The 17,684-nt window shown below is 37.1% G+C and overlaps 1 protein-coding gene across 1 annotated transcript in view; it reads right to left on the bottom strand.

Moving 5' to 3' along the window:
- The window catches only part of cfap61 (cilia and flagella associated protein 61), a 208,715-nt gene that overhangs the window by 100,499 nt on the left and 90,532 nt on the right, over positions 1-17,684 (bottom strand). Inside the window, exon 16 of the mRNA XM_051925561.1 lies at positions 10,358-10,487. Coding sequence (XP_051781521.1) covers positions 10,358-10,487 — 130 coding nt within the window. The remainder of the gene's footprint in view (positions 1-10,357; positions 10,488-17,684) is intronic.

The raw sequence follows: 17,684 nt of genomic DNA, 5'->3' as shown, positions 1-17,684 counted from the left end.
AGTTCTAAAAATACTATATTACTGTTTGATCATTATAATATTTCACAAAGGGTGGTGTGGTAATGCTGTATGGGTCCGGAATGCTCTGTAGTAGTGCACTGTTTGGGGATTGCATGTTGCTTACATGAGTTTTTCTCTTGGGTGCTCCAGTTTTTGAAAGACCTGCTGATTAGGTTGGTAAGTTATGAGTGTTGCTATGAGTGTTGGTGTACGTGTGTCCTGTCATGGAATGATATCCTGTCTAGGGTTGTTTCCTTCCTTGAACCAAGTGCTGCTATATAGAATCTACTGAAGTCTCCAAAGGACCCTGAAATTGGATAAAGGAGGTTTTGTAATGCTATGTAATGTAACATTTCACAGAGTGTAATTCACCATTTTGAGATATGCAATTTAGAAATATTAATTTGTGGCCAGCATGTAATATGCAGAAATGCTACAACTATGTTACTGAAATTGTTATTAGATTTATTCTGGTGATTTTACTAGACATTCTGACTTAAGTCTATATCTATTCCTTCAAGATAATCTGATATGAGAAGGTGGCAGGATTTTTTATTTTTATACTGTAAATATTTTCATGCTTACGTACATGGCTCAGATTTGTCCTGATTTGTTGTATGCATATTGGTATCTCATTATATTTTTTTCATTGATGAATTTGACCTGGATAAGTAGGAAATAGGTGGATGTTTCCTCAATTTTAATATTAAACATGAAAGTGCTAGAATGAATAGACTCCTCCCATGTATTGAAATTGATGGATGCATAACATGTATTTATACTATATATTTTGTGGATGATACTGTTAAGAAAAGTGATAGCTTTACATACTGTTTGCTATGAAATTTTTTGATATGCTAAAAAGTAGAAAGCATCTTTAACCAGGGTCCACAATGCTTGAAAATTGAAAAATTATTACATATAAATTATAGGATTCATCACCTTTTGTTCTAGAGCCTGGCCCATCAACTTGAATGATTAAATGCATGCATGCGCATATCAACACTAAGTCCCTTATACAAGATTCAGTTTACAGGTGCCAAGTCAACCTTTCCTACTGATTTTGTAACAATCGCCCGATATGGGAACGCGATTCCTACACTTCACCACCCGAGAGGGAAGTGGATGATATTTGAAGGATAAAATAGCATTACCATATTCAGTCCTCGGCCCCTCTTGTCCCTATGTGCGCCCTTAAATAACTGGTAAAAACAAATCAAAAGAAAGTGGGACTGGTAAATATATTGAAATCTGCTGATTACATTTACTTGCCTGGTTCCTGAGTGCTCAAATTGTGAACCCCCTTCCCCAGACGCCCTCCCCAGCGGCCAAATCCTAACCCCCGGTTTGACACAGAGCAGTAGGAGCAGAAAGGGGCGGAATGTTGTGTAAGTGATAGGAATGGGTGAAGAGCTTCTGTTTTGTAAGGGGCGTGACAGGAAAAGTTAGGAGAAAAGGGGAAGGTGCAGCAGAAGGAAGTTTTGAGTAGGGAGTCAGGACACAATAAGCAGGAGTGTTTTGAGGTATAGAAAAAGACAAAATGTGAGAGGAGATATTTATTGATAGGGATTATTGATAAGCTTTCCTTTATTGTTTTAGAGATGTGCTCTGTAACCTAGATAATGGAGTATAAGACATGGCTTCGGTCCCAAACCCTGACGGATAATCAAGGTTTTACTGTATTTAAAATGACTGATTTCTGTAATTTTATAAATATCTGCTGGTTTTAATGTAATGTTTGCAGGCTTTTGTGTAGTGAATGTGGGATGACACCAGTAGTGCAGACAACAATGGGCAAAATGATTATCTTATCCATTCCCACAATCAGCATGTTTCTTCTGTCAGTTCTGCATACTTCTTTCTGTATGTTATTTGTATGCGTATTTTCTAAGATGTGTGTGTTTGGTACGGGAATTGTCAATAATTTATGTAGTTTTTTTGTTGTTGATCTTGATCTTCTATACCTAGCATAAATCTTTCTGTCCTGCCAAACAGCTCACCCATGGCTTAGCCAGCTATTTAAGGAAGTCTTATAAACACAAGGCTGATCAAGTTCATGAGGATGTCTGCCATGCAATGTTTTCCGGCTCTATGCTTGTGTTTTAAGATGTGTGGTTGTTATGTCTACAATGATGTTGTCTGTAGTATGTAGAGTAAGTGGTATGTTAGTTTGGCTCTGCATGAACTATTGCATTGTGTAGAGTTGGTGTATGCTGTATGTGTGGAATAATTTTCTTAAATTATGAATCTGTGTGTTGTGTAAATTAATAATATCTATGAGACCCCTGTGGGGTGGCACTGTTTCTGTTTTTGTGAGTAGTGTTCTTGTCTTCCTTGGAGATACTGTAGGTCTGTTTGTGACCAATGTATAACTCTGAAGGAATATGTGAGTATTGGTATTACATACCTATTGATGGCTTTAATTGTGTGCTTGCATTTAGGAGTGCTTTGAGTATTTGTGAAAGACATGATGTATAGTGTTGTGTAAGAATATATTTAGTTTGTTTGTGTTGTATAAGTTTGTCCTCTCTGAAACCAAGGTATTTGCATTAGCTCAGCATCCTGCCAAGCCATCGATTTGGCTGACATTTTCAACGTATAACTACCCTCCTTTAATGATTTCCAACTCTATATTAATTGTTTTACATTTACGTTTGTCCAGTCCAAACTCCATGTGTATGTGTGTTATCAATTAGTTTCAATTATTTATAGTTAACTGCTGCAATTGTTTTTTCCTGCACATATCTTTATGTCATCCACACAGAATATAAGTGGTAGGGTGTGTCACTGGTATTGGTTTTTGACTTTGTATCCATATTGTGTGTTGTTTAATTGGTTTGGATACTGGATTGAGAGCGAGACAGAACCAAAGAGGGTAAGTTAGTCTCACTGGAGGATGCCTCATCTTACCTGTAATGAGTCTGTATGTATTGATGCATTATTAATAAGTACTGTACATGTAGTGTTGTTCTCCAGCATTCCATTAGTGTTTGTAGGCAGTGCTATGAATACGTGATATATCTTGTAGAAGTGTAATATTTGTATTAGCCATATATGTGGGACACTTTCATCAAGCTATTTTGTTGTTAATTAATCTTGTGTGTAGATTTCTGTATTTTCCGTATGCCTGCTGGAGTATCACAGAGTCAATTACGAGCTGTTTCCTTGCAACCCATATATTGCCTTCTGCAGCCTTTTTTGTTAATCTCTAAGTATATCATTGTCTGTGTGTATATTTGTCCGTTAAGCATACAGTAGATAGATAGATAGATAGATAGATAGATAGATAGATAGATAGATAGATAGATAGATAGATAGATAGATAGATAGATCGATAGATTAGATAGATAGATAGATAGATAGATAGATAGATAAATTATTAATCCGAAGGGAAAATTCACATTCACAGTAAGTATTTTGTAGAGCGTAGGGCCGATCAATAATAGATCTGTAGTTTTTGGGATGTGTGGTGTCCTTTTGACTTGGGTTTCATGTATGTTATGCCTTCTGTTAAACACTCTGGTGCCTTTTGTGGGTGGTGTGTAATGCTAGCACCAAGGGCAAAGTGGAGAAACCCATTATAGCTTGTAAAGATTGTAAACTCCGTCCCACACCTGCTGTTTTCAATTGTATGTTTTCTATATTATTTCTATGAGATCTGTTAAGACAAATTTCCATTTGTTATATACACACATCATAAAAAACTTAATGTGTTAAAGTCAGCCAAAAAAATCAACGCTTGTCTGGCTCAATGGGCTTTATTCTATAGCTGATTTCATGTCATGTTAACATATTGCCCAGGCCGGGAAATACAGAAAGGCAAATGCCCCTTTCTCACATACAGGGGCCAGATTGGGTTCTAAATGTACCAGATATGGATGATAATTTTGAATCAAGTTTGTAATGCTCAAGGGCAGGTAAACTCACTATAAATATACCGGACAGGAAACTTTTCATCCCTGTCGATCTCAGAAAACAAGTACTGGATTTTGTGCCACCAATCACCTATGTTTGGACGTCCGGGATTGGCCCCAGACAATGAATATATTAAAAAACAACTTTTTGGAGGAAGGGGCAAGATTTGTAGTCGCTCTAAGAACAACCCTGGACTTCCACTAGGTTTGCTCCGGGCAACTTTCTGTGCCATCATGTCCCTGGGAGCAAATTTCTTTGGACAGATCTGCCTCCCTCCAAGGGATATAACACAATTCTAGCTGTAGTGGATAGGTTCTCTAAAAGTGCTCACTTTGTTCCTCTTAAAGGGCTTTCCATCAGCCCATATTACAAGCAGACGTATTCCTAAAAAAGCGTTTTGTGAACAGTTTGGGTGTATGATACGTGTAACAATCTGGATATCATTCAGGAACCATTGGGCAACACCAAAAGAATAAATATAGACTTGGAAAAATATTTACACTGTACAGTAAATTCTAAACAAGATAATTGGGCTGATATGCTGCCTATGGCCAGAATTTCTAGGAATGTCTTAATTCAATCATCTTTAAAGTTGTCTCTGTTTGAATATGAGGTACAATATCTGGAAGATTCTAGAAGACAAGTGTCGACAGTAGAATATTTGGGGCCACTGGAAGGGGCATGGACCAGAAGATCGATCCAGGGTCAAGTTTAATGGCCTTCACTCTCTTTGCCTTCTAACTTGGTTTTATAATTGTTTTCCTAAGAAACCAGATGGACGCGTCTGGAGGACTAATCTTTGCAGAGGGTGATGTCAATGAGTTAGGCAGTAAACTGATGCTCTCGTAGCCTGTTCTTTTAAGAGAAGCCAATTGCATACTGTTGTCAGCCTCAGCATACTGCCTCAGCTCTAGGGGCGGGGTCTCTGGGGTTGTGACCTTGTCATGATCAACAACCGGCATAATAGGGTCAGCCTTAAGCTAGGCACCTTATCTAGTCTGTGGATAAAATTCCTTATATTTCATTTTCAGGGTTACATTTTGTGCTGCTGGCTATGTCTTCATATTTTTCTGCTGAGAAAAGCACCCAGCGCCATGTGGCTGCACCGTGTGCTCCCACTCCTTTGGATGCTTCCACCTTGTTAATGTTGCATGTTAACTGATATTGATAGGAAGAGCCAAGAGTAAATTCTGGGGAAATGTAGAGGCTGGGGTGGAGTCCCCTCCAAACCCTGACATAGCTGATGACATAAACAATTGAATTTCACAATTAAGCATAATAAATTTTACTTTGAACTTGAAAGCACTGAGGAATTTTTCTGTCTCAATCCTGCTATACGTAGAGCTTAAGCTGCTTACATTTAAAATGCCTGACTGAGAATCTGCTTTGCTTCTTTCTCACTAGATTGATTCAGTTTTATTTCTACTGCCATTTTTCAGGAGGTTATATGAAACAACCCATGAGATTTTACAGCCCTGTATATGAAGTGCTTGACGTTTTGGTCAAACATACCTATAGGGTAAGTTCTAGTTCTGTCGCTTGTGTTTTCTGGCCTTTCAATTAAAAATGGTACTGATGCAAACAGATATTTTGCTTACAGCACACTTATTTTTATATTTTTTTTACATGATTTCATTTAGAGAAAAAATAGGCATGTCCTGCAATTATTTATTGTATGATCGTGAAATTCTATTCCATTCTTGACTCAGAACCTTGAACCTAAAAATGGGAGAGACTTGCAGCAGAAAAAAATAAAATAGTTAGTGAAGAAAGAATGATGATCTTGTTTTTATACATGGACTCACTGTATAATAAGCCTGAAAAAATATATAACCAGATTAATTTCCAACAGGACCTTCCAAGTACTCTGTCAGAGCTACTGTATATTCATTCCTGTTGGAATAGTTTATGTAGATGAATGTTATATTTTTGGTATTTGATTTATTATTTTAGTAACTTCATAGTTTTTCCTAAAAGTGCTGTTATTTTATGTGTTGTTTTGCCTGGGTGCTGCCACATTGGTTATAGCAATGACTGCCACTGTTGGTCATATGGTACTGACAGTTTGCAAGCTCTGTTGTTATCGCACATACAGTATCTTATAAAAGAAAGAATGCATTTAGCCTAGTGTATGAACTTTAATGAAATAAAAGGAAGACTAACAGGAGCAGCCGAAAGAAGAAAAAGATTCAAAATAAAACTAATAAAAATATTGCTAAGAGTAAAATTCATTTAGGGTTTGGAATATGTTTCAGTCTAATTTTTTGAAACTGGGATAATGTTTCAACTTGGTGTTTTTGGGTAATCATCTTTTGTTTTTCAATTCTGTCTGATAATTCTCTTGTCACATACTAATAATTTAGTATGTTCATATCTGCTGCTTACATTACCTTAATAACTAACATTACAGATGAGAGAAGCTATATGTATTTTTGATTTTACACAGTCACAATCTGCCGAGTTTACTGTTTATGGTATGACAGTAAAGAATATTTTTGATTATTTTTATTTGATATACTTTATTAATCCCTAAGGGGAAATATTCAACCTAACCTCTATGCACTCTGTTGTTCTAATAACTGCATGCCAACATATGCAAGTTAATGCCAAAGCTGTTTTCAATAAACTTTACAGAAGCATCAGAGGCTATGTTTATTTTGATAATGATATCGAGAAATTAAATCCGAGAAAAGTGCTGTCAAATGACAATTGTCCCTTACACGTTGCCCACCCACCACAACCTTCATTCCTATATCATCTACACATCTTTCCATATCATGTTTTCCAGATAGCTTCTTTTATGGTTCCTTATCTTGTGTTTTAAAACATCATTCATTCTTTTCAAACTGTTTTTGAAGACTCTTTTTTTTCTACAGTACATTGCTTGTCATGTTTAATTTTGTTTTAACCATCCAGAAATTCCACATTTTCTAAACACGTGCACATACAACAAATGTAAATGCATTACAGAAACCCTTCCTCATTTCTCTTTCCCTGCTTATTTATAACACATAGAAGCACTGAGGTTCACTAAGCCACTAAGCATTTATCAGAAAGTACAGGATGTTTCCTGCCTAGCTCTACTTTCCTAATTATAAAACTGTATTAGGAAACATTCCTGTTTAGGCTTCTGTATGACACACTGGAACTGCAGTATGATAATGCAAAAACAGAACAGGAGAAAATAACAATTAAAATGAAAATGTATGCTGTTCCTCAGAGGAGCAGACTGAAAGGAACAAAAGCATCCGCTTGAAGAACAATTGCTAGTAATTTTTGTTATCATTTGCATATCTGAATAGAAGTAATGGGAGACTGATTTGGTAAGCCCAGCAGCAATTTCAGATTTCAATATTTATGGAGTATGATTTAAACCTCAAAAAAGAGAAAATAAAGAGAAATGACACAAATTCACATTAGTTCACACATTTCCTACATTTTTATTATATGGACAGGACATAAAGATAGCAGCTAGTCTAATATGGTACATCAATATTGTTTGAAATATTTTTTTCAATAGTATATTCACTGAGATTATACAATTGACGCTCTTGTTACAGAGCTATATTTATATATTATGTTACTTTGTTTAAATCTAACATAAAATACCTTTAATGTAAGTTACTTTTCTGAATGGTGTGCTGCCTCACACTTACAAAGTGTTCTGAGTTGAGATCCTCTGCCTGGTCACTGCCTATGTAAGGTTTGTATGTTTGTCTATCTGGCGGAACTGAGGTGTTACCACCTTTGATGTTTCCTCCCTGACCTCAATCTTTTTATACTGTGAGCATCAGGAATCCTTTCCTAGAGCCCTGGGAAACATTACCTGTTTTAAATAACGCTACCCTCTCTCTCTCTCTCAGTACCCTGGCTTAATTTCCTTTGGGGTACATGGTAATCATAAAACCTCAATCATAAAGGGCATGTCACCCCCTGAGCTTTCACAACGGAATTTACAGGATCCTTCCTTCTGCCAAAGTTTCTTTTTCACACTCTTTCCCTCTCTCTCTCTGTCTTTCTCCCCTGCAGGACTTAACCCTGTCCTTTGCATGTCTCCACATTTTCTGCAGAGAAACCAATGCCATACGGCTGCTCCGTGTGCTCCTGCTACTTTGGATGCTTCCACCTTATTAGTGTTGCATGTTAACTGATACTGCGGTGGGCTAGCGCCGTGCCCGGGGTTTGTTTCCTACCTTGCGCCCTGTGTTGGCTGGGATTGGCTCCAGCAGACCCCCGTGGCCCTGTAGTTAGAATATAACGGGTTGGATAATGGATGGATATTAACTGATATTGACAGAAGGGGCCAAATAGAGGTGGGAGAGAAGTCCCCGCCAAACCTTAACACAGCTGGAGACATTAACAACTGAATTTCAAAATTAAGTATAATAAATTTTACTTTGAATATGAAAGAACTGAGGACATTTCTTGTCTTTTTCCTACTGCAAGTAGAGCTTAAGCTACCTTACATTTAAAGTGCCTGACTGTTAATCTGCCTTGATTCTTTCTAAATAGCTTGATTCCAGTTTTAGTTTTATTTCTATTACCTTTATTCTGGAGGTTACACAAATAAATCATGACGTTTTACAGCTCAGTAGGCCTTGATGCTGACAATCTTAATAATTTCCGGCCTATTTCCCACTTACCTTTCCTGTCAAAAGTTCTTGAGCGTGTTGTAGCTTCCCAACTCACCAATTACCTAACCTCTAATAATTTGATGGAACCCTTTCAGTCTGGTTTCAGGGCGCGGCACAGCTGTGAAACTGCTCTGCTACGGGTAACCAATGATTTGCTTATGGCAGCAGACTCTGGACAAACCAGCATATTAATTCTGTTAGACCTCAGTGCAGCATTTGACACTGTCAGACATGACATCCTACTGTCCAGATGGAGAACATGCTGGGTATCTCTGGCACTGCCCTCCAGTGGTTCAAGTCATATCTGACTGATAGGCAAGAGTTTGTTAGTCTTGGCAACAGCAGATCCAACTCCGTGCCAGTCACACAAGGAGTCCCTCAGGGCTTTGTCCTTGGTCCTCTGCTTTTCTGTATTTACATGCTTCCCCTTGGCCATATCATCCGTAGTTATGGATTGGGTTATCACTTTTATGCAGATGATACTCAGCTCTACTTCAATGTTAAAAGTGGAACTTCATCAGAGCTTTCTCAGCTCACAACCTGCCTTAGTGAAATTAAAACCTGGATGGAGCAGAACTCTTTAAAATTAAATTGCAATAAAACTGAACTCCTGCAAATTGGGACTAAAATGCAACTTAATAAAATGAGCTCCTTCCCAGTCCATCTTGGCAGTGATCTCATCAGACCTGCCTCTACTGTAAAAAATCTTGGTGTCATTTTTGATTCTTCCCTCACTTATTCCGCCCACATAAATCACATAAGAAACTTTCTTACTTTCACCTCCGTAACATATCCCGTGTTCGCTCCTTCCTCTCCTTCTCTAATGCTGAGAAACTTGTCCATGCTTTTATCACATCCCGCATCGATTATTGTAATTCCATACTGGCAGGTGCCCCTTCTAATCTTATATCACAGCTCCAGCTTATTCAAAACTCAGCTGCAAGAGTCCTTACTCGAACCAGCAGCAGCGAGCACATCACACCCATCCTGCTCCGTCTTCACTGGCTCCCTGTGTCCTACAGAATCGAATATAAAATCCTACTAATAACCTACAAAGCTTTAAATAACCTCGCACCAAACTACATCAGTGACCTCCTTCATCACTATGTGCCTGCCCGCCCACTAAGGTCCTCTGATTCTGGTAATCTTGTTGTGCCCTCACTAATCTACACTCTATGGGTGACAGGGCCTTCAGCTGTATAGCGCCCAGACTCTGGAATGACCTACCAAAATTAATCAGGTCAGCTGACTCCATGAATTCTTTTAAAAAACAACTCAAAACTCATCTGTTCAGGAAGGCTTTTAGCTCTACTTGACTTTATTACCTTTCTCTCAGTTTACTTCTCTGTCAAGATGCCAACGTAACCTGTATGTGTGTGCGAGACCATCAATTATGTTGTCTGTTTTTTTTTCAGAATTTACTGTCTTAATCTTCTTTATTTATTTATCTGGTTTGTACAATGCTATATACTGTATATTCTGCCATTCTTTATTATATTCTGTAAGTGCCTTGAGCATGGGAAAGGCGCTATATAAATAAAAATGTATTATTATTATTATTGCTCTGTATAAGAAGTGCTGGGATTTTTGGTCAAACGTTCATATAGGGTAAGTTTCTAATTGTGGTTTGTGTTTTCAGTCCTTTCAATTGAAAATGGTAAAAGTGGTGCTTTTGCTCCTGAAAACATTGACAGCCACACACCCTATTTTGTATATATACAGCATATATCCAAAGAATAATAAATGAAAACTCTAGTATAATTAAATCAAATCTAATAGCTCATTGATTAAAACAAAATTAATAGATACCCGAAAAATGAGCTTCTCCAGACAAGCAATTCCAGTATCCGAAGCTCCCACAATAACAATTCTCGCGTTAATTGTTACTTTTGGCTCAAAGGTTAATTTTCTGTTGAAATGGTACAATGCATATGTCACCTGAAAGAAAAATATAAGGATAAAATGCATAATTCATAGTCTCATATCTGCTAAAAAAACACTAGAAATTGGTAGACAGTGGAGATATTAGGTGCTGGGTAATGTTTCTAACTGTAGTAAGAAAAAAAAAAAACTCTTCTTGAAATTTCTACATACCTGGAATAATCCCAATAGAGTTCAAGCAAATACAAAATTTATTCAATAAAACTCAGTCAAATTAGTCAATTAACAAAGGAAGAGCACCATGTATCAAAACACAAACTGCCACCCTACACCTCCTGGTGACACAACAAACATCTCCAATCACCTTCCATTTCCTTCTCTCTCTTTCCAAGCTTCTGATTATTCTTTCCTCCTTTCAGTAAACCCATCTCACCGCCTAACTCCTTGTTCACCATATAAGGGATAGTCCTAAAACTGCAGCCTGGCATGACTTTTAGGGTTGGGGACAAGTGGTGGTGGCCAACGAACTCTTGGGGCCTCTAAGCTAGACAACCACACTAGTGGCCCCTGAACTGTGTGCTGCCAGCTGATATTCTGAAGGAATTGTGTCAGCCTCCTGCTATTACCTCATATTTTCTTTCTGTACCTGGGTGCCATTTCAGAACTTACTGCATCTACAGCTGTCTACTGTCCCATTTGGCTGCTACTTAACACAGGTGAATGACAATGCAGTCTTACAACAACAGCGGATTACACTCTGTGGATATATCCTTTCATATAAACACCCTAGTGCCATCTCTGCGTAGGGTGTTTATAGACTTAAAATACTTTGCTGTCTGTAGTTTTTAAGTTGTGTTGAATTCTGGTTTTCACCTTGTAGTGGTGAAGACATGGTAATCCCTTGGTTTTCACTGCTGATACACAATCCCAGTGGCCTAGGCTTGACTGTTGGCCTAGCCACTCTCAAAATGGAGCCTGCACATTATCCATGTATATGCATGTCTTTTGCATACTTCTTTTGGTATGTATGCTCTCTCACTTTCCAAAGATATACTGTTATCTTAAAAATTGCATTTAAAAAACAGAACTGAAAAAGTTGCACATTTTAAACAAATAATACTTTCTTTATAACAATCAGTCTTGATTTACATTAATCCATCTAAGTAAGGTATACATGCATCAATACTGAACGATGCACAAAACTAATAAAGACAAACCAGATCATTTAAAAAGATACATACATTGTATATAGTTTTGAGTACACTTCTATAAGGCCTTCATTTGCAAAGTAAAATTAAACAGCATTTTTCTGTATCAGTAATAGTTATATCAGAAATACTTGGCAGAAGTAGATGATGATTCTCATGTCAAATAAAAAAGGCAAAAAATGAAGAATTGTTTTCATTGAGTTTTTCTATGAAAAAGAAAACCATATTCATGTTTTAATAAGAACAGGCCACCTACAGTATCTCTACATAGCTTCTCCATTCCTATTCACATAACATTTATGAATTAACATTTTGACACATGAAGGTTTCCAAGGTGCTACTTTCAACCACACTACTATGTGACTTATTCTATTGTGTACAATTCACTATATTAAGCAAACTGTATTAACATATTGTGGGATATGGCCGGCCATTCATCCCGGCCAATGCCCCCAGGCCGCTAGATGGAGCCCTCCTTGCAACGTGGAGATGCCCCGAATTCCAGCAGGACATCATGGACTATGGAGTTTTAATACACAGCCCTGCTGGATAACGTTGGGGCCGCCAGGGACACTGCAGGGAGACACAGAGACACTTTATTTTCCATACAGCCCGGAAGTAAATCCCAGTCACATGCTTGGAAGAAATAAAGTGCTTCGGGCTGATGAAGAAAAGGAGAAGTTTTTATCTGACCCGGAAGTGATAGAAAGTCACATGGACTGAGGGACAGAAACACTTCCAGGTCACGGACTATAAAAGGATTATGGGAAACCCCAGAAGATTGAGCTGAGCTGGGTGGAAGGGTGGCAATGTGTCTGGGAGAGTGAGGATTATTGATTATTGTGTTTAGTATTGGTGTTATTGATTTATTTAAGTATAGTGGAGGTGGAGGTGCTTTGTGCACTGAATTATTGTAATAAAATCAATATTTTGATTTTACCTGGTGTTTGGCGTGGTGTCCGAGGGTTCAAAGGAGCAAGAGCGCCTCCTACTGTCACAATATGTATTAAACTTACATTTAACCAGCTTCCATCCCTCTCTTGTATAATACATTTAAAAGTAAAAAGCTGACATCCACCCTATTATTCCATTTTTAATATGAAAAGCATATTTTGAGGTTACCTCTTAATGTATGTTTCCCCCAACTGAAAAGATTCAACTCTTTCAAATTTTCCTCATAACTTATATCCCCATAGGAGTCAGCCAGGTAACAATTCTCTGGACTTTCTTAGCTGTGGCATACTCTCCTCCATTTAGTATGCTGTGCATCAAGCAGATATCATTCCAGGTGAGACCTCATATGTACATTGTACAAGTTAAGAATATCCTTCCCTGACTTAAACTCCACACAGCGTACTATAAGACCACATTATGTTCACCTTTTTAATTTCTTCTGTACATTATCTTAGTTGTGCACAGGGACAAATTATGGCAGATTTACAAATCTTTTCCATAAGGTGAATTTTCTTGTTCAAAAACTTCCACCATATAATTATAGTGAATATTTTTACTTTCTAAGTGAAAAATAATGAGCATGTTGGCATATCGGTCAGCAAAGTTCTAGAATCCTGGTGACAAATTAGGGCCCTTGGAACTACCTATGTGGGGTTTCTTGTTCTCCTCAAATTTTTAAGTAATTTTTAAATGGACCTGGCAGTAATTAAGATGCTGTAGTGGGGCAAAGTTCAGAACCATATCTGAAGTTAACTGTTTTCTTTGATGAGTGCATTCCTATGACAGGTCAGGTCAGGTTAGTGAGATAATTAATCCTGATTTAACAGTGAAAGGTGGTGAGTTATTACTGGAGGTGACCACAAAGCATTATATTCATTTCTATTAAAGCTGAAGGGCAATACAAAACACTCAGCTGGTTGAACTAGGAATATTGGGAGAACAATGTAAAGATTGTGGTTAGTTCAAGAACATATTGCATCTTATTCTACAAAACCTTGGAAGCATATTTTTTTAGAATTACCAATCATTTTATCCAATCTGTAAAATCTTGTGGAACACCAATAATAAATGTTGCATATTACTTATTGTGTGCATTGTGTACTATTGTGCAGGCAGAACTCTGATGAAGGATCTAGTCAATAAATATAGAGATAGCATACTATTATAATTGTTAAACATGTGCACATTCCTCTTATCTTTACAGACATCTCCTTATGCCCAAGATGCCCTGCAACAGCTGCCTCTGCATAAACCCATATGATAATTTAGACCTTATACATAAACTCTTAAGAAAATTAGGATATTATACATAACCTTGTAAGGTAATTAAGGTCTTATACTAGATTTTTCCTGTCTATTTGTGATTTTCTTTGTCATTTCTAACATTTATTTCAAGTTTAAGAAGTTTAAGGAGTTAAATATTCACTATTGCTGTCTAGAACTGTTTTCTCTGACACTGACTCACTAAAATGGATTCTACTGCAATTTATTACATTGCAGCTGTTCTGCTATCTTTCAGTGGATCCTCCATTTAACATATTACAGTAATCCCTCGCTATATCGTGCTTCGACTTTCACGGCTTCACTCTATCGTGGATTTTATATGTAAACATATTTAAATATATATCGCAGATTTTTCGCTGGTTTGTGGACAATGGGTCTTTTAATTTCTGGTACATGCTTCCTCAGTTGGTTCGCCCAGTTGATTTCATACAAGGGACGCTATTGGCAGATGGCTGAGAAGTTACCCAATCAGAGCACATATTACGTATTAAATAAAACTCCTCAAATATATTGTGAGCAGGGGGGCTGTTCACACCCCTAGAGGATACGGACGCTTCTCAAAAAATGCTGAAAGACTACCTTCACATTACTCCCTTCCTTGCTGGGCTTACTTGTTACTTTGTTGCGCAATATGCTTCCCGCACGGTGCTTCACTTACTTAAAAGCCCAAACAGCACCTATTGATTTTTGATTGTTTGCTTTTCTATCTCTCTCTCTTGCTCTGACATTCTCTGCTCCTGATGGAGGGGGGTGTGAGCAGGAGGGCTGTTTGCACCCCTAGAGGATACGGACGCTCGTCTAAAAAATGCAGAAAGACTACCATCACATTGCTCCCTTCCTTGCTGGGCTTACTTGCGGCTGCTTTGTCAAGCGATATGCTTCCCGCATGGTGCTTCACATACTTAAAAGCTCGAACAGCACCTATTGATTTTTGATTGTTTGCTTTTCTCTCTCTCTCCTGACATTCTCTGCTCCTGACGCACACTCCTTTGAAGAGGAAGATATGTTTGCATTCTTTTAATTGAGAGACGGAACTGTCATCTCTGTCGTGTCATGGAGCACATTTAAACTTTTGAAAAAGAGACAATTGTTTGTTTGCAGTGTTTGAATAAAGTTCCTGTCTATCTACAACCTCCTGTATTTCTGTGCAAATCTGTGACCCAAGCGTGACAATATAAAAATAAACATATATACATTTGGTTTTTACTTCGCAGATTTTCACCTTTCACGGGGGGGTTCTGGAATGCAACCCCCATGATGGAGGAGCGATCACTGTATCTTTTTTTGTTCCCAAGACCCTCCTATAGCCTACCAATTCTTGTTCTGACTTTTCCATTTATCTATGAATCAATTATTAAAACTGGTAAATACAAACTCATGGTTACAGAGCTACTATATGCATTCGCAACAATTTAAAACAGCACTATTTTGACCCCTCTTTCTATTTTGACATCCATTTAATCCTGTTCTGGGTCATAGAGCCCATTTTGTGTAGTATCAGACTCGAGGCAGGAGCCAACCCTGAACAGGGAGCCAGTCCATCATAATGTACAGTTTATTCACACACTCGCACAAACACTTACTCGCATGAGGTGAATATAGAATTGCAAATTAACCTAACATGTCTTTGGGTGAGGAGAAGAAAGCTATACCCGAAGAAAAATCCCACATAGATAAGTAGAGAATATGCAGATCCCATACATAAAGTAACGGACCACTGTTTCAAACCCAGGACTCTGAACTTTAAATCGGTATGTACAAATATGTTTTTTGATTGATGTTATCATTTTCATCCTTCCACATTCAGAATCATGGGATTACTGTATTCATTAGTTTTCAATGCAATACTTGTATTCTGTTTTGCTTTGTAAATATGTACTGAGTAAGGTACTTTACTCTATGTGCAGTAACATAAACCTTGATTGACTGATTCATTGGTAATAAACAGGGTCTTTACAAAACCTAAAAATACAGCCCCCACAGCCACAGCTAATGTTTCTGAGGTATAGTACAACACATAATGAAAGTGATAAAACACGTTACACACTGAACTGGCCACTGAAAATATTTATTATGATCACTACAACAAACACAAAATGATAGTAGAAGAATTGACTTTATATATGACTTGCACACTTTGTTTTCAGTCAAAGCATTCAAAAGAAGAACAAATACAGTAGTGTAAACTGCAGATTTCCTCTAATTTTGAGAACAAGTTAAACTAGAAGACCTATTTTGACAAACATTATATGCATTCAACATTTTTTTTGGTTAATATGAACTACAGGCTGGTAGCTGCAAATTTTAGGAAAATTGGATGAAACCAAAGCATTTGCTGTACTGATTTTTTTTGTTATTTACAACCTGGCCACGACATCTTCTTTAATGTAACAGTTTATTATTTAGTTATTGCCTGTTTTTTTTGCAAGCAACTCTTTTGTATTTGTTTGAAATGGCCTGCTGCGTAATGTAATTTCCTTGTTGAAGTTGGGTTGGCATAACTGAAGAACTGAATGCAATTACAGATTAGGGCAAGGCAAATTAATAAGTGATGGCAAATAAGTCAAAAACACAGCAACCTGCTACATGTTTCAACTGTTTTCAGGAGGCGCAAGTTAATAAAAAGAAAGAAAGAAAGAGAAGAAAGAAAGAAAGAAAGAAAGAAAGAAAGAAGAAAGAAAGAAAGAAAGAAAGAAAGAAAGAAAGAAAGAAAGAAAGAAAGAAAGAAAGAAGTTGGTAAGAGATTGCAGTGCATACACAGTTTGATGTAAATCTATTGGTAGACTTGCAGAAAGGAAAGGCTCAATTTAAAATTTAAAGACTATGAAAACTGTAAATAACCTCAACCAAATGTGCTGTTTTTATACCAGGAACTCTTCTGTTCATCCTGTACTTCAATAATCTATAGCCTTCAGTTCCATCTTTTAAGTCAGATGGGGACGGTTTCAAATACTTGAAAAGAAATAGACCAGATGTATAAAACTAGACATTTTATTTCATATAAACAAAATAATTGAACAGATATATCTTTCAATGCTTTAACCACTCAAAGCATTTTGCATTTTTATTGCATAAACAAACATGACAAGAATGCACTTTTATGAGAGACAGGGAAGCGCTAGCATTTTCTTCACAGGTATCAATGAAGTGGCTTATAAAACAGGAGCTTACAGCTAGTTTCTAGTTTCATAGGATACTTCATGAAACCTAGCTATAAAAATGGCAATTATGTAATGAGTGACATCTTAGGACTATAAACCAACATTTATATGTGCAAACTGAAAGTAAATAGTCATAAACCAATAGAATAAACATGGTATCCAATATATTACACACACACAAAGGTGTGATTTATGGCCAGTTTGGCCACTCATACAGAACACCATCCTTTTGCTGTTTTACTCAGATGTCAGAAATAAGCTTAACCATGCCCCAGGATATACAGAATATAGAAATTGATATACACTGTTTTGATTATAAGATCAATTTTGTCATACTTGAAGATTTTACCTACTGGCTAGAAAACAGAATGAAATAGAATTTACGTCATAAAAGCAGTCCTTTGGAGAATACTCTGTTATGTGTCAGTGCTATAGTTACTAAGTTTGATTCCTTGGCCTTGCCATCTTAGTTGTTTTCTGATACCACATTTTCCACTAAAATGTAAATAACATGTTAGGTTAATTGGCAGACTGTAAAGTGACACAAACAGATGAATGCACATATATGTCCTATAATATACTGGCATCTTATTTCTTAAATTATATTGCTGTAATAGGTGAATCCACAAAACATGGTGTTAAGAAAA

This window comes from Erpetoichthys calabaricus, chromosome 3 (genome assembly GCF_900747795.2).
Source record: "Erpetoichthys calabaricus chromosome 3, fErpCal1.3, whole genome shotgun sequence".
Lineage (NCBI taxonomy): Eukaryota > Metazoa > Chordata > Cladistia > Polypteriformes > Polypteridae > Erpetoichthys > Erpetoichthys calabaricus.
The sequence above is the reverse complement of the archived record's forward strand: the minus strand, read 5'-3'. Positions and strand labels throughout refer to the sequence as shown.